This window comes from Chamaea fasciata, unplaced genomic scaffold (assembly GCF_029207755.1).
Source record: "Chamaea fasciata isolate MVZ Bird 193981 ecotype frontalis unplaced genomic scaffold, bChaFas1.0.hap1 SCAF_7, whole genome shotgun sequence".
Classification (NCBI taxonomy): domain Eukaryota; kingdom Metazoa; phylum Chordata; class Aves; order Passeriformes; family Sylviidae; genus Chamaea; species Chamaea fasciata.
Genome location: NW_027094092.1, coordinates 47180203 through 47205416, shown reverse-complemented (window position 1 = coordinate 47205416; position 25214 = coordinate 47180203). Strand labels below are relative to the sequence as shown.

The window sequence follows — 25214 nt, the reverse complement described above, 5'->3', positions numbered from 1 at the left end:
TCCACCCCCCGCGCGCCGCGGTCGCCTGGCTCCGCACGGGGCTCGCCGCAATCACAGCGGCCGCGGCGGCGACTCCTCGGCACGGCGCGGTGAGGGCGGCGGGGCTGCGCTGTCCGGGGGCTCCGGCTGGGGGGTAGGACGCGGGGTGCGCCTGAACGAAGGGAGCTGTGAGCAGGGGATGGCCCGCTCCGCTGCCCGGCCGCAGAGGCGGGGGAGCGGCCCCGCCGCCTCCAGGGGAGCGGCCGAGGGTGCCGGTTTCCTTCCCGGGCTCCGGGCGCTGCCGAGCCCCCGCCGCTTCGCCCGGCTCCCGGTCTGGCCCTGGGGCTGGCACAGCTGGCCCGGGAACGGTGTTTGTTCCCTCCGTGCTGGAAGAGAGACCGGAGTCAGAGCGGCTCCTTCCGAGGGGCATTGCCCAGGGCTGGCAGAGGAGAGGAGGGAGATCAGGGGGAGTGGGGGAGGATGTAGTGGCGACTGCTTAGGTTTAATCACCCGTAATACGTTTTTAACGGGAGAAAAGAATGGAGAAACTACGGGGTTTTTGCAGAGAGCTGGTGATGCCTGAAAGGTGCTGCGCTGTGGCTGGTTATTTATAGCTGGCAGACAGCCTTGCCGTAACATGAGGTTCTGCTAGGAGGTAGTAGTACCACTAGTTCCCAGTTAGGCTGGAACAACACTGTTTTAGGTGTCTGGATTTGGCGGTTAACATAAATACTGTAGCCAAGATCTGAAATGCTAAGATAAACCATAGTAAAAGCCATGTGAAGTGCGGGAATCTCGTATAATCTCACAGTGGAATTTCTGTGTAATAACTTCTGCAGAATTTCATTCTCTCCGTGCTCCCAACATTTCCATGTTTGCTGGGCAGACATTCTTACCCTTACCTAACTTACTCTTTTACCCTTATACCCCCCATGCTAATTCAAACGATGTAACTAAAGTTACTCATGCAGTTTTGCAGTATCTATTTTTTCTTGCTATCAGAATGTGATGGCAGATGCTTTGTACATCTGCAGACAGATAAGGAAGTAAATAGCAGAAATAGTTTTATTGAAGCCTTAAGATTTGCAGGATTTGAATCTGGATTTTTTGAAATGTGTAGAGAAAAAAAAATCCCCTAAACCAGGTGTATTATCTTATCACTATTCTAGGAATGATTTTGAGTTTTTTTTTACCCTCAGGTAAGTAGTACCATCTCTGCTGCTGAGAAAAGTAAACCTGCTAACAGGAGAATGAACTTTATTTATAATTACTTTTAAATGCATTTAAAATCTCAAGAATCATTCTGAGTTAACTACAGATTCATGGGTTTTTACAGTAAAAATGGCTTATGCGTCTTCAGGAGTTAAACAGAAATTTTACTACAAGTTCTAATCATACTGAGCCAGTTCATAGAATGGTTACTAGCAGACTTTGTAAGGAAATGTTTTGCAACAGGGACCATAATCTCCTTCAAAATGTACCTTGTCAGAATTTATAGTGATAAAGATTTTTTTTCTTTCTACGACACAAGTGCAGAAAGAAAATCAGATTATTTATGCAGGGGCCTAATCACAGGTTTAGGTGCTTCTGTTTGTGTAGCAGCCAGCACAGCATGTAGGTGGAACATTGCTGACAGAATTGTGGACATCAGTTTCCTGTGAGGAAGACTGCCACATATTTTTTGGAAGTCAGCATCTAAGTATTACAGTGGCAGGCAGTATGGAAGCACTCTGTGGAGAAAGAAACTGTGGCTTGATTCAGCAATCTGAAAGGCTAGTAGTTGTAAGAAGTGAGCTGTTAAGAAAGACTTCATAGAGAAGCTGTAATGGTCGTCTGATCAGCTTAAGGCTGTTATTTTTCAGCAAGGTTACTGTTAGTGTACTTCTCAAGCAAGTAAAATAGAGATATGGTTTCTGTTTGTATAGCTCGTGGAGAATGTGCTGAAGGTATTTGGAGTGCAAGCTACTGAAGTGTCAATATTGCTTTAAAAGCTAGTGGAAAATACTTTGATCAACTCAAAGCCCTTTCTTTAGAGTGCTGTCCTGTCCTAAGAGTATTGATCTTAAAGAACTGTTTCCCAAAGGAAAGTTGTGAACTCAGGGAACAGGCAGTTGGCCAGAAAAGTTGTTCTAGCAGCAGCCAGTCACTTCCACATGTGGTCTTTCTTAAGCATCCCTCTCTTACCAAGTTAGAGATGTATGCCAGCTATCTAGTGGGCAGTGGTCAAAGTACCTCTGTCAGGATAGTCTAGTTCTAAGAGTGAATTGTTCTTGCAAGAGCTACACAATTCTGGATGTGCTTCTTCCACAGATTGTGCAAACTGCGTAGCAGCCTTGCCTGCATGTGTATGTGGTGGTTTGATGCTAAACCCACTGCATCTGAGATGGGTCTTTATCCTGGCATGGTCTCAAGGCAAAGTTAATTAACTCTTGTGTCAGAAAGACTAGGCAGAGCTGATCAAATCTTATGATGTTTTGTGCATGAACCAAAGCTCTAAGATGGTGTTGTAGTGAATTTTTAGTTTTTCCACAGTCTTCATCTTGCATGTGATTTAGGATTGATTGCATGTGACGGATCTTCAGAGAGAGGCTTTTTCTGTACCTGTGGTAAGCTGGTCAGCTGAGCTGCTCTCTTAATATGACTTGAAGACAAAGCATGTGATCGGAAACTTTCTCCTCTCAACTGTAGATCAAGAACTCGTACCACACAACCCTGAACGCAGCCTTTTAAATTGCCCACTTGCACTCAGAGGCCTTCTTTAAAACGAGTAGAAATATGTGTGTGACTGAGTGTGTTTGTTTGATTTTTTGTACTTTGTTGGGTTTGGTTTGGGTTTTTTTTAAAGCAGTAGTTAGAAACAAACAGTGAAGACCCATTCCCACTGCACATGTGTTTAAAACTATTTCAAGCGCTGCTTAGAAAACTTTGGGGAGCTGAGCATTTATTAGTTATGGTTTAGGAGTCCATTGTGGTATATCTGGGTTTTTTTTTTTTATTTCCTCCCTTCTTTCTGATATTAATTTGATTTAATTATAGTATAGGAAAAGACAGATAAGAGAGATTATATGTCATTATTTTGTGCCAAAGAGGAGGTTCTTTTCTATTCTAAATAATCCATGACAAAATATGTATGATTTGCTAGTACAGTGCAATGTTTCTTGGTGGTTATTTTTTTTTTTCCTGGGTGTTCTGCATTGGTCACAACTTTTGTCTCAGCAGAGGAGAGAAAGGTGAGGACCTAGATACCCTTGTACTAGCTGGAAGTCTCTAGAATCAAGTCCCTCTTGAAGTCAGGAGGGACTGCCTGAGGGGCTGGTAGCTTAAGTCTCTGTTCCTGGTCTGCCCCAGGGATTTTCTGTCGTGGGGCTTTTTGCAGGCAGAGTGCAGTGCTGGTGTGTGGTACATGTGTGGTACGTGTGTGTGGCACAGCATGGGCCACTCGCAGGTCCTGGCTGGGGTCCTGAGAACTGTAGATCCTTGTTGGTATAGTCAGGAGTGTGAACTCACCAGGAAAGACAATCCCATCAAACTGTTTCCAGTTCCCTGGTATATCAGTAACGGATAGTGGCAGTGACTGTTTCCCTGTGATGGATGTCTGTGTGCCAGGAAATTAGCCATCATGTTATGTGGCCCAGTGAAGAGCTGGCAGCAATACAGTTTCTACTGATATGCCCTGGATTCTAATGAATGGTATCTCAAAGAGCTAAGCATCATGTGAAAGGATCTCCAGCAATTATTTGAACCATTAACTTTCTTTTTTTTTTTTTCTTTTTTTTCATGTAAATATAATTCATGTTATAATTGGAGAAATATTATGAGACTGACACTGAGCTCTGAGGGATCTGTTTGCAGGAAATTCAGCTCAATATTCCAGTGCATTAAACTCAGTTAAGACTTATAAGCAGATTGTCTAAACAATAGACAATTTTCTTGCCTAATATTTCAGGAGTTAGGTGTACATGAAATTGAATGTTGGAAATGAATGGGCTCATTGGCCTGTGTCATGTTGTGACACTTTACAAAAGTTCTCAGCAGGTTGCTCTGAACGTTAGCCAGGTTGTAGGCAACATAATAGGCAGGTTTTGTGGACGTTGAACACACGGAGCATCTTTAGCTTAGTATGTTATTTGTCTTATCATCTGAAGAAGTGACAAGATAGATCAGGCAGAGTTGCCATACAGAGCCACATTCTTTGGCAACAATGACAAAGCTTTACAATTCCGGCTCAACATGGTAGAGTATAATCATCTAATGAAAAAAATCTGCTTATTCCTTCATATCTGCTTGACTGCTGAAGGAGCTAATAATTCAACAAACCCTAAATTGTTAAGTTACTGTGTTTTATTCTTGCTCCAAGTGTTACAGGCAGTGACAGGAGTGGCTTCTTCCTGAAAGATAAGTTTTTGGAAGAAGCAATTTTGTAACCGTTAATGTTTGGTTCTGTCTTGACTGTCATGACTTCCTTTACTTGGTGCTAGCTCTACTAAAAAGGATAAAACCCCCCAACTTTTAAATATGTGTGTATATATATATAGTGTAATATATGCATATATATATTTTTCATACTACTGCCTGCAAGACTAAATCTTAGTGACCAGTGAACCTGTGCTAGTTTAGCACATCTGCTTTGGAGAGGAACTGGCTGTTTCTCTGTTTCAGCCCCATCTGAGTGGCTGCAGATGGGTGGTTTTGACTGGGGTGCTGAGGCTGACTTAGATACCTTACTTGGTTTAGTGGTAGTTTTGACATTTTGCCTTGCAACCATGTTAAATGGCTTGGGGGTTTCCAGCTTTTAATCCAGAGAAAGCCATATTAAAGAGGACTACTCTGCCTCTTACTGCAACACCTCTTCCATACTTAGCAGCAATGATTAACTTCCAGGGTCTTGTTTCTGTGAGTAGGTGGGTGTAAAATTCCATCTCTCAGTGCATGCGGAGATGTGTAATCTTCATGCATGGACCAGGAGCATGCAATTCGTCAGGGGAATTTGTTTTAAGAGTTTCACATTGGATGCAGCAGACCTGAGACTGTGACCACTAAGTGGAACCTGCCTGCCCCCATAACTCCAATTCAAAAAGCAGACCTTAATCCTGTGATTAGAAATGGCCAGATAGTTTGCTTGTAGAGTAAATGCTTTATCAGACAATCAAGGTGCTCAGGACATTCACGAGCAAGGACCCTACTTCTAGTTCTCTCATGAAAGTAGAAGCCATTTCTATGTGGCCTCAAACCTCCCCTGTGATCTGTTTTTCTAAATTTGACATTCATAGGCTCAGATGCAATTTTCTCACTGTGCACCTTGTGCAAACACTTAACCATTGAGCAAAAGAGGCAAAAATGCTTCTCTTTCATGTGGTACTGGTTAACATTTGCTCTCCCCTAGCGTAACAGGTTGCACAAATAGTGTGAGGCTCTCACAGCCTGTACTTCCCCCCAGCCCCAGCAGTTAGGGCTGGATCTTGTGCAGAGCAGTGGCACGTCCTCTTTTTATGTTCTTTGGTATTGTGGGCACAGAGAGTTTTTGTGACACTCTGACCTTCTAACTCCTCAGGACATCTCCGTGTTTTTAGTATCCTACATCACCTGGGATTTGACTCCGTAATAATGGCCTAATTGCCAGTGAGTGGAAATCAGGGAATCACATAAAGCAGAGACCAAGAGAATAGTTTTAATCTGAAAGAGTTTTATCTGTGAAGTAATTGATAGCGAGGCTTGCTTTGTGTTTGAGACTTATTCATTGCCAGCTATTATAGAGCAAAACAACCAGAGGGAGCTGAACAACTTAGTTGTCCTATTCAGAATTACTTTCAGTCAGATTTGAAAGCTGACGAGAAACTATTGTAACTAGTAGCAGCTGGGTGCTAAAGAAAGATATAACCAGAAATTGTACTATGGGTTAAATGGTCTGTAAAACAAACATGGAAACTCCACAAGCAAGAAAAGCATCTAGAAGTGATACTTCTGATGTTTTGTGTTTGTTTATTGACTGATGTCTTCTCATTTTTGTCTCTCAAAATTCTTCATTAGGAAAATTTTCTCGTATTTGTGGAGCAAATAAAGAAGAGAGATGATACTGAAAGCAGTTGTGCTGCTGGGCTGTGCTCTGGGCATCAGCACATTCCCCATGGAAGAACCTGAGGATGGAGGCAAGCACTGGGTGGTGATTGTTGCAGGTTCGAATGGCTGGTACAACTATCGCCACCAGGTAAGGACCACTGGTTGCACATCTTGATGCTGTCCATGCTCCAGAAAATGCCAGCTCCCAGACTTGCAGGAAGGTGATAACTGCCTATTATCTAGTTTAGACCTTTTGTCATTTGAGCTAGTGCTTCTACTTCTAGACTCCCAGGTGTGTGTGAAGTTTTCAAAGCAAACAGCGGCAAGATTCATTCAGAACCTGCTTTTAGTTCTTATTACTAGCCCAAGAATTCTCTTCCACTGCTTCCTTTCACTATGTGATTTTGTTTTTGCATACAACCTTTTCCTGCCTCAGACCTCTTGAAAAAGCTGTCATTACAGAAGTATTCTTCCTCTAATCACACTTCTGCATCCTGGGAGACCTGTGGTTTTAGGGTAAATACTCTATTACTAAGTCAGCTAGAGGATCTAACCCCGTACAGTTGTACAAATGATATCTAGAGGTAAACCTCATTTTGAGACACATGCATCTTTCTTCTCATTTTTTTTCCTCTCTTCATTATGCTATGAAAAGCTTCTATTTTTTCTAGTTAAAAAATCTCTGAAGGCTGCAAATGCACTATATATTTTGAGGAGTGGAGGACATGTGGAAGGTGGTTCTTTTTAACCTGAACCAATTTGCAGACTGTGTTCAACAGCGTGACCTCAGAATTACATTGGCACAAGAAAAATACGGTGCACCAGGGCGCAGGGAACAAAGTGAGTGGCAAAAACAGGAGGAAAGGGAACTGCAACTCCTGAGTCTAACACTGCTGGGAAAGCCAGTGTGTTGTGAAATTGTGGGTTGAGTGTGGGTGTCACTATGGACAGGAATAAATCCAAATGACTTAACTCTGATTAAGTTCAAGATTTATAGTCATCAGTCAGGAAACTTCTGCAGCATTTTCCCATTGGGGAATTGCTGAACAATCCCTTAAACAGATTAATCTATGCAAATGCCATCTTTGCTCTAAATTTGCAACTTGGCTTTCCTGGAGAACAGGATCAATTTAATTCTGATTTTTGTGTACATTTATATATTTCTAAATGTTAGAAAAATAGGTTATTATAGTATTGTTGGTTAAATACTAGTGTACAAAATCAGCATTTTTAAAACTGAGTTGTATGAAATGTCCTGGCTGATCTGCTGAATGCTGGAACTTTTAAAATATTTATTTTTTTTTAGTGTAACTTCCTGTAAAATATAGAGAGGCTTCATCCTCTTGGTCAGCTGAGGAACAAATGAGCCTTCTGTATATTGGGCCCCCTGGGTTTTGTGTATGTTTCTGCTCCTTCTCAGCTCACAATCAGTTTGTAGCTTCCAGCACAGTGATGAGCTTAAAAAAATAAATGAATCAGACTGACAATCTTGTTGCATCTGAAGAACAACCTGTTACTGGCAAGTGCTAGCTCAACACTTTGACAAACAGGTTTTAGGGATTTTGCCAGCTCCTTACACTGTGGATATCACCTGATAATCATAGTTGGAATATTACTGCCTTAATATAAACTATTCCTCTTCCAAAATAAATCTTAAAGAAGAGTTTTAAAGTTGAAAGTGGGAAACAATAATGAAAATATTACTGCTGTACTTGATTACTGCCTGTCTTGGGGTGTCTAAATTTAATTACTGAGTTGTGCTCTTTTTGTTGCTATTGCTGTATAACCAGTCTAGCTGGCTCCCTTCCATTCCAGGAGGAGTTAATACCACAACATTCATTCTTTAAATAAAACTACAATTTTGAAGCTGTGGCTCATGAGAATTCCTTTTCTAGGTTGCCTGGGCACAGATTTTATCTTTGTGTCAGTGAGCCTTCAATGGCAAGTGTATCTGCCAGGTAAAATAGGGTTATGAAGAACACAAAACCCACACTTTCAAATTTGTGTCCAACAGTAATTGAGTCTTTAGAACATGCCAGTTTCACAGTAGCCTATTAACTTTTGAGTGTGATCCTACCTTGCAGATAGCTATTAAGTAATTCCTTTTCAGTCTTAGAAAAATGGGAACAGGATTTCTTTAAATACCTTGAAGATAATGGCAACTAACAATGCAAAGTATCTGCCATGTCGGATTGTTCTGAATTTAAATACTAGAAATCTCTGTGTTTTAAACTACCACTTGCTTCAGGTATTAACATTTGGAAATAAGAAAATTCGAACAATCCTAATAAAGTTACAGAAGCATCATCATAAATGAGTCTGTATGAAGGATCCTTCAGAATGAGGCTGTGTTCTTACTTGCCTGTCCTGAGCAAGATACTTAACTTGTTATGAAAAAGCTGGATTCCCATAAGATGCATCACATCAGCTGCTTGTGCTGTTCTGCCTGGTGGCCTTTGGTGGCCAATCTTAAGGGCCTGGTGGGAGTGAGCATGCGTGGTAGGAGTGCCATGTGGTGAGACAATCCTAGCAGTTAGTCATGGGAAATCCTCTTGTGTATGCCAGGAAGCGTTGTCCGGACAAAGGTGCCTTGGGTATTAAAAAATTGGAGAAATTTGTTCCCAGCAAAACAAGCAAAATGATAGATTTCTAGGAGAGTTATTCAGAGGAGGAAAGATGCTACAGAAATCTGAGGAGTTCTAACAGATTTTTGAAAACATTATGCAGACTGATCACCATGTCTTTGTGTGTTAGTGTTCCCTACCTTCCAAAGGTGCACGCAAGAACATTTTAAGGAATTAAATTATTTGCCCAGTCACATACAGTGGAACCAGGAGTAGGACTTGGTTTTTCACTTCTGTGCTTCAGAACATATAGTGAACACACGAACCACATGGTGTTGTTCAATAGAATCATACCTGTACTATAAGAAGTCAAAGCAGCGCTCTGTAATTTTTCGCTTTCTAAGGGAGAAACTGCCGAGGAAAATACATTGTCCTCTAATTCATTTCACTCCTGCCATCACCCTTCTTCCCCAGAACTTCTCTGGCGTAGTCTGTGTACAAGTGGATTTGTAGATGTGTTCCAGTAAGTAGTTATTCGATGTGGCTTTTTTTTTTATTGCTGGACTTGTTGCTATTCCCTACATGCAACTAAACATTCATAATGTCCCTTTGTAATCTGAGAACTCAGCAGACACATCTCTGGGTTTCAGTTGCTCAGTTCAGCCGTCTAGGGTACACTTAATACATCATGTTGCATGTTTGTATTACGTTTTTTATTTTTTGAGCTCCAGTTGTTTTGCATGCTGCCTGCTTTAACACAGTCAAAACATACTGTATTGTCTGCCCCAGTAATCATCTGGTGGTAATTGTGTTCATCCAACTGAGCAACCACAAAAGCAGGAGAAATAGATTACATATTCAAAAATGTCTCATTCCATACATGAAATGCTGTACAAACTCCAGGAATAATAAGTTTGTAAAGACTTTGCAGACCCGGGAAACACTGAGTTTGCATCCGTAACCTCAAGGAATCTGAAATTCTGTGTAAGACTGGTTATCTAACTGTCAGTGGTCAGGATCCACTATCAGTACAGATCAAGGATAGAAAATATAGGAAAAAACCACCCTTTACACTTAATATGAGCAAGATTCACACCTTGCAGGCAGTTGCTTCCACTGTAATGGCTGAGCTGGGATGTCTTCCTAATCATGATGATCTAAACTTGTCTTACACATTTATCTCATTAAGTTCCTAAAATAAGTATTTTGTGTAGTGTAGAGCCCAGTGTGATAGGCTTACTGTCGTTGCAGTGCTAACTTGTATATTGTTTTATCCTTGTGGCTTCTTAGTTCTTTGGTGTTTTTATCCTTATTTTAGGCATTTTGATTAGAGTTGCTTGGGCTGTGGAAGGGCTGTCGGTGTGCTCCTCTCTGCTCCTCAGCGGTTACTCTGACTTCTCTGTAGCAGCTTTTCTATTATCAGACTGGCTGCTGTTCAAGAGTGCTCCCCCTGTTCCTAGGGAAAGTGGCTCAGTTCTCTACTGCACAAAGAGCTGGATAAAACACCTCTGGAAAGTTTAGTGGCATACACAGTGGCTAAGTTGCAAATGCAGTACTAAATGCTTTAGACAGGTTTAGAGAATGACTCTACAAACTAGTCCCTCTTTACAAGAAATAGTCTGGCTCTTCTGTGAGATGGACATGCCAGCTAACTCAAATCTAAAGCTGGCTTCACATCAGATCAGAAAAAGAAACCGACTGACCTGTGCTTCCTGGATACTCAAAACCACATAGTCTGTGGACAAGCCTGATGTGAAACAAGAGTCTTATTAAAGTTGGAGTGCATCCTCAAGAGAAATACTAGACTGAAAACGTCTGGAAAAATTAAAATTTAAAAAATATGAATTTGTATACATGGGTCTGTTTTCAGTTGTTGTTTTTAGTCGTGTTCTTACTGAGCTTTGTGGGTCAGAGACAGTATTTATTCAGGGTTCCAGACACTACCAGCCAGAGCAGTATCTTATTCCAGGAGAGTCGTAAATTCACCTGTTTTTTTAGGTAACAGACACTAAGGATGCCTTGGCTGCGTGGCTGTGGCTTCAATTAACATTTCCTCACTGTGCTTACAAAATTTAAACTGAACTCTCAGGAAACCTTTCCTAAATTCTTGATAGACTTATAGCTTTGGGCAGATTCACTGATGTATGTTTAAGCAAAGGAGTAAGACATGGCTGGCATTTTAGACATATTCTTCTACTTTGTTTATATATTAGAGTTCATTATTGTTTAGGCTGTGACATTTCAGCACAGCTGTAGTGGGAATCGTGCTCCTTTCAGCCATGAGCCTAGCAGTCAACCAATTTCACACAGGTCTGAGCTTTTCCCTTTAGGAACTATTTATGCAGGCTTGTGTCAGAAACAACTTGATTTTTCCAAAAATCTCATCAAGCAGTATGCTTAAAAGCTGGGTCATTCAAATATGTAAACAGCTGTGTGGCAGAGGAAAATAGGGGTGGTGCCAGGGAGACAAGGTAATTCACTTTCTGATCCCTATGCTTTCAAAATCTAGGAGTTAATTATTTAATCAGATCTTCCACTGAAATTTGCTGATGTAGCAGAAGGTTTAGATTAACCAGGGGGTGAAAGGTCTAAACCATGCCCTTAACGGTGTCCATTTTGCAGCTGCCCATAAGGTCAGTGTGCAGCAGGAGCTGTACAGCCGCAGCTTTTCCTGTGCTGTGTGGGGCTGCTGATGCCCTACCCCAAATTAGTTGCATTAATAGTCACACAAACATGATGTAGTGACAATTTTTGCAGTAAATGCTCATAGCTTACATTTCACATATTAAACCAGCAAGAATAGTACAATAAGATATCTGGAACAAGTGAACAGCTTTCTGTTTTAGAGTGGTTTACAGGTATAGATATGCCAATAATATTTCTGAGAGGAACAGGCTGAAATAGCACTATTTAGAGGCAATTACACATCAACAGGAAATACTCTAGATTCACACACACCTCCCTGCTCTAGCTGCCAACTTTTTTACTCTGGTTTTATAGAGATTTAATTTTTTAATGTGTACATATGGACCAGTCATGAGCAATATCAAAGGTGACTAGGTCAGCTAATTCTATGCAATAAACCCTAACTGTTTACTCACAACTGTCCTACTTTAGTCAATGGAGTTTTAGGAGGAAAACATGTTTTTGCTGCTCTAGCCTTTGCTGGTGATATCATTATGCTACCAGCAGGTACAGTTCCCTTAACAAAAGCCTCAAAAGGGTGGGACAACCCTCAAACAGGCATAAGTGAAGATTGAAGGGAATGGTCTACATTGATCTGTCTTCTTTTACAGTAAGGATTTTACTAATGACTACTATTTGCTAAGACAGGGCATACTGAGCAAACAGCGAATGAACCAGAAGGAAGGAGAGGAAACCAAAAAAGCTGATAATATGCATTTACAAAGTTTAACTCATTTTGGGTACTTCACATCAGTGAAAAACACCTCTAAAGTCCCTACTGGCCACCCACGTCTGTGGGAGCACAGACACTTGCTGATTGAGTATGGTGATGCTGTATCACTGCTTGCCTAAGCATTTCTGTGTGTTGTCAGCCTGTAAAGGTTCCTGTCAGCATCACAGAGGTGTGGGATATTTTGAGAGTGAGAAAGGATCTATGATCTACTTGTCAATCAGTGTAGAGAAGCCCTGATTAGTGTTTTCTTCTGCTTGAGTTGCTTGTGAAAATCAAATGTGTTCTTGATCAAACTTGTGCTCTTCTGTTTCCTATTATATGCAATACCTTCCTAACTCTGTTTAACCTCAACATTTTGACTTGTTGAGGCAGCAGCTGGTATAATGACATATAAGGAAATGGAAAACTAACTGGATCTTGTCTGGGATAGGTGGAAGAGAACATAGGCTGCTGATCTGCGAAGCAGGAAGTGGAACTACTTTAGTAAGAACAGTTTAACATTCAGGGTTAGTCACATGAAGAGATTTTATTGTTGAAGAGTTCATTAGCATTGAATGTACCTCACCCTTCACAGAATCTTGTACAACTATCTTCTCTTTTCAGTTTCATCTGCACTTAGAAGACCAAGGATTATAAGTTACAGTATTTTACAGTGTCCTTTTGGTTAAACTAATCAAAATCACTGTTACTCACAAGTAATATGAACAGACATTGGTCCACCTAAACCACGTCAATTTGGTTTCCAAATTAGCGAATTAGATTAGTTCAACACAAGTAAGATTTAAAACTTGCTTCTTGCCTGCATTCGGAGTGTGCATTTGTTAGAGGATATCTCTTCCATTAAACCTGCACAGCTTTTTCTAGCATGAGGTGGGTTGTAGTTCTCAAGTTTAGGAATGATTGTTAACGTATCATTAGGGCATTCAGGGACTGTAAGTTTTAAAGAAGAGGATCATTTGGGCTGGGGTTTCTAAGAAGTTATTATTCTGATAGAGTTCTTCATTTACTGTAATATCACTCTAATGGGTATTGTTATTTCTGCATCACAGGAGGATGGTTGTGCAAAGAAAATGTGCTTATTCATATCCTGTACAAATCAGGAAAAGAGCCTGAATAGAAATTCTGCTATTCTGTTTTCCACTGAAATCTGTTATGCCCTGAAGTTGTTGCTCTCCAGAGTAAGAATTACATAATTAAAAAGAAAGTATTTCTTAACCCAAATTTTCATCTCATAGTAAGCAAGATTTAATAAAATCTTTGCACAGATGAGATTGGTAAACAATACTTGCTTAAGTCAAGGCAGTCTTCAATGCTTAGTTGTGCAGCCTTGGTGCAGAACTAAGTAAAATTGGTGGAAATCCAACTCTTTTTGTCTGTTTGGCACACTTTGGATTTATCTGTCATTGCAGATGATTTTTAGTTTGATTTTCTCATACAATGCAGAATATTGCTGAGAACTTAATGTAAAATTTGTTATCTCTACCAAGTCTGAAGTAACTTCTGGTTTCTGTTTAAATAAGAAATCACAATAATGGTAATTATTTTGGTAATATTAATTGGTAATTATTAATGGTTATAATGGTAATGAGGGAGAGATATTAATCATAGTATCTACTATTAATGCAACTGCTCCTAATTAGAGAAAGGCAATGAGCTCTGGTTTAACCTGTCCGTAGCAACCCTCAGTCTCTTATACTGGAACACAGTTTGTTTTGGGCAATAGCCTGCTCTTAGGTCTGAAAAGCTATTTTGCTTCTGGTATCAGAGATAAAATTTCTGTTAAAACTAGTAATGAAAATTTGCTTAATTTCAGGCAGATGTGTGCCATGCATACCAGATTGTACACCGAAATGGAATTCCAGACGAGCAGATCATTGTCATGATGTATGATGACATTGCTGATAATGAGGAGTAAGTGATGAATGTACAGTGGTCACAAACGATATGGTTTCTACAAACATGCCATAGTCACCAGTGTGTTTTGAGTTTGTAGTAGTTTTGAAAGAAAAGCCCTTAAAACCACCTGTGATATACATAGAGATGTCAGCCATCAGCACAGTAATTCTCCTTTGAAATGTGCTCATGAGCTTTCTAAGCCTTAGTGCAGAGCTCAGCATCAGCTGTGGCACTGAGGACTGCAGAGCTTTGTTATGAGAGTAAAGGATATTAACTCCCAGGCATAAAAGTGTGCTGCAGATAAATAACCTAAACTCCTGAACACAGGGGAGGTCTGTGTATGACTTTCAGGGCTTTTTTGGGGAGGATATTATCAGATTAATTCCCAGCATGTACTTTCAATGAAGATAGGTCCCATTCTGGGTGACTGTCTAGAGCATATCATTGCTTTCTGTGTGAAACAGTTGATTTATACAGTCTCTAATTCTGAAACAATTTCCCCCAAAATCAGCAGACATTACAGGCACTGCAGCAGTGGGAGCAAAGTGTTAAGGGGAATAAAGGCAAGACTGCAAGGAGAGAGAGACCATCCACCTACATCTTCAGATTAATTGACATGATCTGAGGTAGAATACTTGAATGTACTCTGAGGGTAAGGACACCTGAGACAAACATATGTACCTGAGTGAAGTGCCAAGCCCTTTATATTCTGAAATCCCTAATGACAAATGGTGCAAGTTCCTGTACTCTGGGGTGAGCTGGCTCCTAGTTGTTCTATGGCCATTGCATGGCATGTGGCTAATTATTCCTGTTTATGTTCCATTTACTTCTAAGAAATCCAACCAAAGGCATTGTCATCAATAGACCTAATGGCTCAGATGTGTATGCTGGAGTGCCCAAGGACTATACAAAGGAGGTAGGAACAAAACTCCTGCCCTTGGGGAAGGTTCAGCATTATCCAATGTCTGAATAAATTCTTTCACCCTGTAACTTACACTCCAAAATGCACATAGTATAAAGCATCAAGTTTATTCACCTGCATAGTTTGGCATGAAGTTTGGTGTTCACAGGATGAATATAGACAATAGATTCTTTGAAGTAAAGCAGTGGTCATAAAAGGGAACCTTTACACTGTTTCCAAGCTGACACATGAAACAAGAGGAAGAAAGGTCTTGGATTGTGAGAGTTATAGCTCAATCTGAAAGAACAGCTATGTAAAACTAATTGTCTCATTAAATCAATACAGTAATCCACTCACTCAGTGATTTCATGATTCAGCAGCCAAGTGATTCATTAGATAAACATGTCTTGAAAAGGATGGCCAGCTAAATTTGTCATCCATGTATGGATTTTAGCTTTAAGAAGCTATCTTTCTAAATGAAGATTTTGCTGTTGTTTTTATGATCAGAACTAACTTTAATCTTCTCAAATCCTTAGGATGTTACTCCTAAGAATTTTCTTGCAGTTCTCAGAGGAGATGAGGAAGCAGTAAAGGGGGTCGGATCAGGAAAAGTATTGAAAAGGTAAGAGAAATTTAATTTAGAAAATAATTGCATGTGTAGTTGTAAATGGACGCTGATTTCAACAAAAGAATAGAGTAAATTAGCAACTGGAGAATCCAGCAAAATTATTGATGGCAATTCCAGGTCCTTTACATTACAAATACAGTGGTTCTAGTTTCTTAATCTATGCATCACAGAAAAGCAACTGCTGATATTTGACTGATTAAGGTATAAAAGTTCTAGAGGATAGTATTAACTGTATTAAGGTAGTTGTTATTTAGACTATTGTCTTTTGGAGGAAAGTGTGGCCAAACTTTGAAGACCTCTGGAAAGGGTTTTCCAAGGCTTGTTTCAATGTACACGAACAGTTTTACTGATCAGCTGAAGATTTAGGTCAAACTCAGGCCAGGCTTCACAGTGAGTGGCGGAGGGACAGAGGGACCTTAACCAGCTTATCAGCTGGAAGAATTGCCTGTCTAATCCCAACCTTGGTCTTTGTACAGTTATTGGGGCTGAATATAAACCGTAATTCTACTCCTAATGAAATGGAACTATTGTTTATAATTAATACCAAAAAAAATCTTTGTGACTGAAAAAGTAATATTAAGCAATTAAACTTGTAAGTGATATATTGTGTTTAAATTATTTGTAAACTAAATTGCACAAATGATTCTAAGTTTGGCAATATTCTAATATACGAAGAATAATAAGTTATAGATTGGCTAAGTGGAATGTAAGATTTCTATTTCATGGTCGGTTATAAAGACTTACGTAATTTAGATGATTCAAGAATGTAGTTAATATATTTCAGGGCCTAATAAGAAGTCTTCTTGGAGGGATACCTGATGTCAGTTACTCATCTTGCTTCTACAGAGCTTGAGATGTGAAAGTATGATACCTCCTTACTAAGTTGTACTATGTTTCTGGCTATTGGTGAACAGCTATATCATATTATATTTTTCTATGTACAGGAGTTACTGTAAAACCTTTAAGAATTTAAATCTAACCACTTGAAAGGACTAACCCTGTTAAGGAAAAGCTGTGAAGTCTGTCTTCACCTGACAGTTGATTTTAGAGGCTTAGCAATGAAACAGAACAGAAGAATCCCACCCTGGCACTGAGGAGAACAGTAAAAAAGAAGGAGCTGGACAATAGTTAAATAAGTTATTGCTCTGAGTTGTTTAAGCGTCATCCTTAAAAGCTGAGGTTGAAAATTATATGTGCAACGCATATAAGCAAAATGTTAATAAATTACTGCACATTACCAGATTGTGCTCTTCTGGTATCTTGAATGAGTCAAGAGGTGACTATGAAGCAATTTTTCTTTTAAAAAAATGTACATCTGAACACACCTTACTTGTGAAAACTTGATGTTCCCATTCAGATAAGGGAGTAGCCATGCGGAGGGCCAAAGTCTCTTGATGTACTCAGGAAGACAACTTGAACCCACTAATAAAAATCTTAATTGTTTACATTCCACCTTGGTCAGATTTTTTGCACTTAGGATCAAGAGCAGGAACCCAAAAAGTAACACCCAACTTTCTTTATTAGGCTCTGTTTGAATTTTCAAGTGGCCTGACTTTTGCAATTGGGTGGGACAAGAACTCAATTATCCTTTCCCTGGGAGGCTTCCAGATGGACTTTCAGGTGGTCCCCCTAACCAGTAGGTTACTGGCCAAATAGAAGGCTGAACAATGTTCCATTGAGCAGCTGCAGTTGTACTTGTTTGCTCTGAGGAAAGTGCAAAAGGAAGTAAAGATTTCTGGACTCTGGTACAGAGGAAAAGAGGAGGGCCTGGACACTCCTGATATTTTTACACATTTTATATTTAATTGTCCCTGAATACTATTTAAAAGGAAAATTCCTTTGTAGAGCTGGCTGTTAGGACAAGACATTTCTATCACCCAAGCATGATCTGTTTGATTTAGAGTGGAATCAGACTGTACAGCAAACTGTAGTACACAGAGGTGAGGGTGTCAAAGCCTGTGATCACTCAGTGCTCAAACTGACTGCAGAGCCAGTTTGGCCTCATGGGTGTGTGTGCACATGCAGCAGCTCCTCAGGGAGCTGTAGGCTGACACTGCTGGGTGATCTGTGTGGCTGATTATGGCCATTGTAGTCCTTACACATACCTGAGGGTCTTAGCAAAGAGGTCTTTTTGATTCATCCCTGTGTTATTGGTGCCTTGGTATAACTTACTTATAAATGCATTCTTTTTTTACCAAACTTCTACAAATGTCCACACAGTATAACCAATTCTTCACATAGCCATTAAAAACCAATTCTATTTCCACCATACCCTACACAACAGCTCCTGTCTCACAATCAGTTTGCAGTTTGGAACGTGAAGTGTGATTGCCAAATTCTCCATGTTTGAGGGACTAGCCTATATCCCTGTTCACGTTCCTTTTACAGGCACTCATCTCCTCTAACAAGGATCCAAACTAATATGCTTGGGAGAAAAACATATTACCAAGAGGAGGAGGTGCTTCAGCTCTATTATTTTCAGATATTGACATGTCTTGGCACTGGGGCGCAGATGATTGTTGTAATGAAGATTAGGTTGGAGTAGCTAAAAAGGCTTTCTTTGTAATTTTTTCATTACAGTGGGCCCAAAGACCATGTGTTTGTTTATTTCACTGACCACGGAGCTCCAGGACTTCTGGCTTTTCCTGATGATGATGTAAGCATTTTGGGAATAACGTAAAGCCTATCATTTTAGTGACACACTAAAATAATAACTAATAAATGTAAAACATGAGACCATTTAGTGCACTGCTATGTTGAGGGGAGAGGCCGAAAAAGAGCATTATTTTTGTCATCACTGTATTTTGGAAATTTTCCTGTTAGAATCTGTAACATTTAGTTGAAATTTAAGTTATGTCATTCCATAGTTCACCAGACTTTGGTGGTCCAAGCAGACTGTTTCACACAGGTGTGACTTGGCTTTCTGGTGCACCATGCATATCCTCTGGGACCATTATTCATCTTTCCCAGAGTGGTAAATGCTAGAATGTTATACTTCAGAAGGGCAAAGGACTGGATAAATTTATTGGGAAAATAGTGTACCTATTCACAACAGTTAGTATTTATTCTTAGGTGAATTGTGTGTCTGTTGAACATAAGTGGTCTTAATACAAGCCTTCTTATTTTACAGCTTCATGTGAAGGACTTGAATAAGACTATTTGGTACATGTATCATCACAAGAAATACCGGAAGGTAAACAAGCATTCCAAGCATAACAAGAAGTTCTGAAATTTAAAGAGCAGCTGGCATGGAAGAGAGATGCTTTTTTATTTTGAGAGTTGGTGCAAAGTAGGAAGAATCTGTTTCATGCAGTTAAATTTGCATTAGGATTTTGCAGTTAAAAGGATTGATCTGCTCCAAATTTTCCATAAATAGTTTACTTGTTTTTGCAATCTATGCTGATATGTAGTGTAACTGCTGTTTGCTAGTGCTGCATATTCTGACTAGAAAAAAAAAAATCTGTAACTGCTGCTCCCTCGTAATTTGTACCTGACTCTTTCTTCCTGTGCTTTGTTCACTTCAGACTTCACTGTTATTACAGGAAGTTTCTATATACCTCATGTTTTTCTTACAGTTACTTATATAGTTTAAAAGACTACCTCTTGTCAGAAAATTCTGTGAATTTATTTAATCACATGTGCTGTTAAGCAGAAAAATTAATATTTAGAACATTTTATTAGGGTTTTTTTTGAGCAGTTCTTTGTGGCAATGTCTGCTATGGCTGGCTGTGTTTAGGAACACACAGCTGGCACCAGTTCCAGCGATACTGCATTCAATACTAACATGTTGCTGTGCCTGTAGTGTGACTGTGTATTTGATCTGTGCTTTGTAAAATAGCCAGTAGATCCCTGTGGATTCTGTAGAGATTAATAACACCTTTTCATTATTTTTCTTTCCACTTTCTACAGAGTTTGATTCTTGAAAATGAAAAATTGTCTTTTGTTTTGTAGCATTATATGGATAGCTTTTGTTTCAGGAATAGCAGTATAGGCCAACGAGCTGTAGCTGAAAAGCACCAAACAACTTCCGTCCATTTCCTCTTGGAATTTCTTAAGGTCTCTGGTTTATTTTTTTTTTATTTTATAGATGGTGTTCTACATTGAAGCATGCGAGTCTGGATCTATGATGAATCATTTGGCTGATAATATCAATGGTGAGCAATCAGTTAACTTACTGTACTTAAATATCACAACTTGTCACAGACCTAAACAAGTATTGACTGTGACAAGAGTAGATTCAAGGTATGTTTATGTAGAATTTTAGCAGAAAGTAATACTTTCCGTTTACAGGAAGTTCATGTTAATAGAGTCTTACAAAAGACTGAAGAGGCTTTCAGTTTCTTGGAAATGAGAAGTTGAAAAAATATTTCTTTTCAGGAACCAGGTGGTTGCCCTGGTGATGCAGACATTTCTCAGCCTCAGCACTGCTAATAGGTGTGAAATTCCTGCTCTCAGTTTCATTGAGTAGCAAAGCAGCTGTGAGACACCACTGCCAGGCAGTTTTGCTCCACATTTAGACAAATATATCATGTGCAGCTAAGTCATCAAATTATGGAGGAGGGAGGGGACATTAAAAAAAAAAAAAAAGATAAAAAACCCCTTACTATTTGTATTACAGTTTATGCAACAACAGCTGCTAATCCCAGAGAGTCATCTTACGCATGTTACTATGATGATGAAAGGCAGACTTATCTTGGGGACTGGTACAGTGTGAATTGGATGGAAGATTCAGATATGGTAATTTACCTAAACAAACTTTCTTCATTTCATGTATGAAAAAGATCACTAGGATTTTTAAACATAGCTCTTTACATAACTCTTAGCTTTATGTGAGACCTAAATCAACAAATTAAGTTGGTAAAAGTATTTATCTACTATCCAGAACCATATATATAATCTTTATTTGTTTGGGCCACTGAATTTACTTCCAATACCAACTTACAAAAATGTTGTTGTCTTGTTATTTATAGGATAGAAAATACCTAAATTCCAGTTCCAGATCCACATAAGTTTTATTTGCTAATCTGAGACCACATCTCCAAATGTCTTAAACAAATTGGACAATTCACTAAGTTGCATGTCTTCTTCAGGGGTGCTTAAATACTGAACTGTGGCTAACCCACTTGTTAGTATAATGGAGAATAGTGTTAATGAAACAAAGCTGGGATTTGTATGCTAATCCACTCCCTTCTTGCCCATTTGCTGGGAGATGAAATTACTAAAAGCAATATGAGAATATGCTGTCAAATCTTCTTTTCAGTTTTTATTTCTACATCTTTCAAAGGTTGTATAGCTTTAACCCTGTACTTCCTTCTACCCATTGGCAGCTAAGACCCTTTTCAGCTTCCCTAGCATTTTTAGAATAGCTGAGTTTAACTGTCTTTGACCTCAAAGAACTTTCTTCATGCAGGAGGATCTGAGAAAAGAAACACTGCACAAGCAGTTTCAGCTGGTGAAGAAACGCACCAACACCAGCCATGTGATGCAGTATGGAAACAGAGTATGTATTTGAGAGGGCTTCCTGCTCAAACAGATCTTCAGGCTTTCTGTACCCTGTACTTCCATGCCTTAAACCAAACAAACCCAAACAAAAACGAGCTGTAAACTGGCAGGGTTGGTTTAGTCATGAGGTATTTCTCTTAGAAGACCTCATAGCATTTAAGATTATTTAATTTAATTTAATTTTTATTTAATTTAATTTAGTTTTTAATTAATTAAATTAAATTATTTAATTTAAAATAATTTAGCATCTTAATGCTAAAGGAAATCAGCCTTGCATATGCTTTATCCAAGAAATCAGGGTACAAGTTGTTCTCCAAGCTCTGCCAGTGATTTGACACTTCAGTAAAGTATAAGAAAGGTATTTACCACTTCCAGGCATATATGAATATTAGTGAAATGTTAAAAAATACAATGATTCCTCAAATGGGAAGAGCTAAGAGGGGATACAGCATTTACAATAGTTCCATTATGCAACAGATTAAATACTTGTTTAAAAAAAAAGGTGCATTTACATTACCTGGGGAAAAACTCACTTTTTCCCCCCAGTGTGTTTTGGAAATAAAAGTTGCCTGATTTTTGGCAGCCTTTGCCTCATTGTATTATAAAACCCAACATATGCATACACACAGACACACACACCTATAACTCTGTGATGTCCTTTCTTTTCTCTAATAAAACAAGTTTAGAGAGTTAGGTTTGCATGGCAGACCAAGACAGAACTACATATTGAGGGTGATTAACAGTTTCCATCTGCTTACTTTTTATCCTTCAGAGCATCTCCACCATGAAGGTGATGCAGTTTCAGGGCATGGGGAAGAAAGCTATGCCCATTTCTCTGCCACCTGTGGAGCACTATGACCTGACACCTAGTCCTGATGTGCCCTTTGCAATCATGAAACGAAAGCTGATGGCTACTAATGACATTACTGAGGCTAAGAAGATTGCTGCAGAGATGAAGGTGTACCTGGAGGTAAGAAAAGAAAAAATAATTGCTCATCAGGCCAGATTAATTTCTGTCCTAAGCAATGGCAGAAGGAAAATCCCTGGAAGTCAATAAAATTACTCTTCAGACTGGTAACCTCTAGTTGATGGTTTATTCTTCCTTTAAAATAAAGTGATCTGTTCCACAAGGCACATTCAGTAGTGATTATCTAGCCAAAGGTAAGCAAATGCAAAAGTCAGTCTCACAGCTTTTATTGATGGGAAATTCCTCATCTGCATCCGTTGGGATTCTTGTGGGGAAGACTTAATCTTAGGTGTTAGAGAAACTCATGTCTCAGTAGAACTGAAACATCCCAAATCAAATAGCTCCTGCAGAATGGAAGTCAGTATGGGTGTTGGTGGTGCTTTCTTTACCTGGTAAACAGTAGAAGGACAGTAAGTGATTTTGGGTTCCAGGAATCTTGACTTTCTGTCAGTTTTCATTTGAGTGTTAAGAGGCAAGTCCAAGAGACTGTGCTAAAAATAAATGGCAAAATTTGGTTCCCTAAAGAGCCTAGAAGTTAAAGGAGGTTTAAAGAAAGAGAAATTCCATTCAAAGTCTTTAGATTGAATTTAGAAAAAGCATGTTTTAAGTTTCTTTTGTGTTATGTACAGGTGAAAGAATTCATCCAAGAATCCATGCAGAAGATAGTCACCGTAGTAACAGGATCAACAGAACAGGCCAAGCAGATTCTGTCAGACAAACAGACCATCAGCAATTATGACTGTTACCAGTCAGCAGTGAACCACTTCAAAGCTCACTGCTTCAACTGGCACTTACCTGTGGTAAGTCACTCATTGGATATAACCTGATAAACAGGCTGGAAAAACTAGCACAGTCATAGGCACATCTGCAAAAATCAACTTTTATTAAAAAGCTACCTTGGGGCAGTCATACAGATTAGATTTGGAGGAAGGGTAAGTAATGCTTTTGGAAGCAGGAGACCATTTCTATTACCTTGAGGTAAGTAAGAAGTTTACTAAAAACAACCCCAAAAATAATCTGTAATTTTTGCTAGTTAGTGCTGTTGCTAGCATCAGTTCTCTCCCCAGAAATCCCAATGTTAAAAAAGTCATGTTGCATTTCTGCTTCAAACACCTCTGCTGACAAAACAGAAACACAAGCACCACCACTGTGAATTCATAATCTTGGTGCATTGAGATTTCTGTGTTACAGTATAGTATTATGTATAAATTCCTTGCAGAAGCCTCACTGCTGTTTCCATCATCTTGCTGAATTCCTGAGAACCACTTTTTAGTTTAGGGGCTTTATTACTGTTTGCTCTTCCTGGGATTGCGGTTGAGGATCAAGTCCTGTTGTTAGACTGCTTAGATAAGAATAAGAAAGTCCTCTTGAGTGGATTTTTTGGGTTTGTTCTGTGGGATTTGAAAAATGTAATGGATTAGATGGTCTTGCACATGAGGCCAGTGTACAGCACAGCTGAATTTGTCTAAGTACAAAGAAGTTGAATTGCTGGATTGCCTGAAGTTCAAAGAGCGAAGTGTGCAGAACAAAGATCCATTTAGCCCAGTACTAGATCATCAGTTGAACACCTTGGATATTATAGCCTCTCTAAATTATTTCCACTGTTTAGTCTGGATAAACAATACCTGCTTTTCATCACTGAAATTATTAACAATGTTTATTTATTTCAGTATGAGTATGCACTGAGACAGCTGTATGCCTTGGTCAACCTTTGTGAAGGAGGATACCCCACTGACAGGTAATGAGGTTCCCAGATATGCCCTGTGGTTTTAACTGCGGCTAAAAGAACAAAAGCTAATAGGCAGATAAAGCTTAATCCTAAAAGCTTCTCACTTGTTCTGCACTTGTTATCATTTTGTCAGTAAATCACTCTAAAGTTGGAAATGTTTATTTTGACAAACATTGTTATTAGTTCCCTCGAACTCATAATAGTCCATGTCCCCATAACCCTTTAATTTCCATACTGAGCCTCAGGGCAAATGACAGCCAGTCAGAGGATCCCACTGCACCACACAGCGTCAAACAAAACAGCATGACTGGTGCAAGGGCGTTGCCGTGTAACTCCTGTATGAGCTTAGACTGAAGCCAGGTTGGGAACTGCTGTGTTTTCTGTGCTACCCCCTCAGCTGCTGGCTAAAAACACCACAGCACTGCTGGGTTCTGGTGATGAGAGGGAATATGGTGCTATGTCCTTCATGTGTGGGGTAGGAAAGCAGGGAAGTAATAGTCCAGGCTGACCCCGGTGGTGGTGCAGTGGAGCCAAAGGCAGCGCGGTGTTGGAATTCTGTCTTAAGCATTTGTGGTAGAGGTTGGGATCCCAGCTTATGAGTCATGCAAGAGAAGTTAAAGGGAGAGAAGAAAGCAGGAAGGTAGGGAGTGTGAGCATGGACTGGTAGTTGAGACAGTGTGCACATGCAACTCAGAAGGTGAAGAACTGCTGCCCCCACTCCTGGTGGCAGCCCACTGCAGTCAGTTTGGGAAATAGTTTGAGAGCACAGTACCTGAGAAGTTATTCATCATTACTGTTCTCTGTTGCAGAATATGCCTGGCCATGAATCAAGTGTGCCTTGGGTATTGATGGAAACAACAGTCCTGAATGTAACCCTTACTACAAGTGATAACTTTTCATAGCTGTCATAATCCAGACTTTATGTGCATGCAACCTGGAGAGAGTCAGCCACTGTACTGGAACTGTGCTGGGAGCTGAGGCACCAGACCGTGAGCAGTACAGCACTTGCCAGTGCTCTCCCCTGCATCCCCACCTGCTGACAGCCTGCTGCTTTGAGAAAGACATTTTGGCAGACCACCTGGAACTTTCAAGATGGATAATTTTTTTCAAAGCACAATACTCTTACGAATCTCTGGATGAACACTACAAGCTACCTGTGTGATTGCTAAGTCCATCCTAAATCTAAACATTGAGTCATTAATTCTGGATTTTTTTTAATACTCTTGCTAACTCTTAACTTTAAAGAAAAAGTTAATGAATTCCATTACAGTGACTAATTTGCAGATTGAAGAGTGAAGAAACCAAAGTTTGTTCGTTAAGTTTTAACTCCTTAACAGTTTAAAGAAATGAGTTGCGATTGGGAGCTATTTGATGTGGATGGCATAGTTAAATGTTGAACAGTAAAAATCTTTGTGAGTAGAAATCACTATTTCCCAAAGAAAAACAGAAATATCTAATGCTGTAAATTTAGCACCAGTATGCTCTAATTAATTGTGTATACTCACAAACCTATGGGAAGTCACAGAGTACCAGAATGGCCTGTGAATAAAAATAAAGTTGACAGTTTCATCCA

The 25214-nt window shown here is 39.6% G+C and overlaps 2 protein-coding genes across 4 annotated transcripts in view; one reads left to right on the top strand and one right to left on the bottom strand.

The window, feature by feature from the left end:
* LGMN (legumain) lies at positions 1-25214 on the top strand. Of its 2 annotated transcripts, XM_066188694.1 has the most exons (14): positions 1-89; positions 6007-6184; positions 13832-13929; positions 14749-14830; positions 15352-15437; positions 18024-18099; positions 18574-18636; positions 19531-19597; positions 20062-20180; positions 20854-20943; positions 21718-21915; positions 22542-22712; positions 23583-23650; positions 24451-25214. In XM_066188694.1, exons 2-14 carry the CDS (start codon positions 6047-6049, stop codon positions 24488-24490), a joined length of 1296 nt encoding a protein of 431 aa, XP_066044791.1. In that variant the 5' UTR covers positions 1-89; positions 6007-6046; the 3' UTR covers positions 24491-25214. The 2 variants fall into 2 exon arrangements, with proteins under 2 accessions (XP_066044791.1, XP_066044792.1); XM_066188695.1 differs by lacking the exons at positions 1-89; positions 6007-6184 and having other exon boundaries at positions 13860-13929; positions 14426-14830.
* RIN3 (Ras and Rab interactor 3) overlaps positions 22033-25214 on the bottom strand; it is a 74497-nt gene continuing 71315 nt past the window's right edge. Inside the window, exon 11 of one of the 2 annotated variants that reach the window (XR_010721934.1) lies at positions 22033-22403. The gene's annotated coding sequence lies outside the window, so the exon portion shown is untranslated. The remainder of the gene's footprint in view (positions 22404-25214) is intronic. The other variant, XR_010721935.1, reaches the window with a different exon arrangement.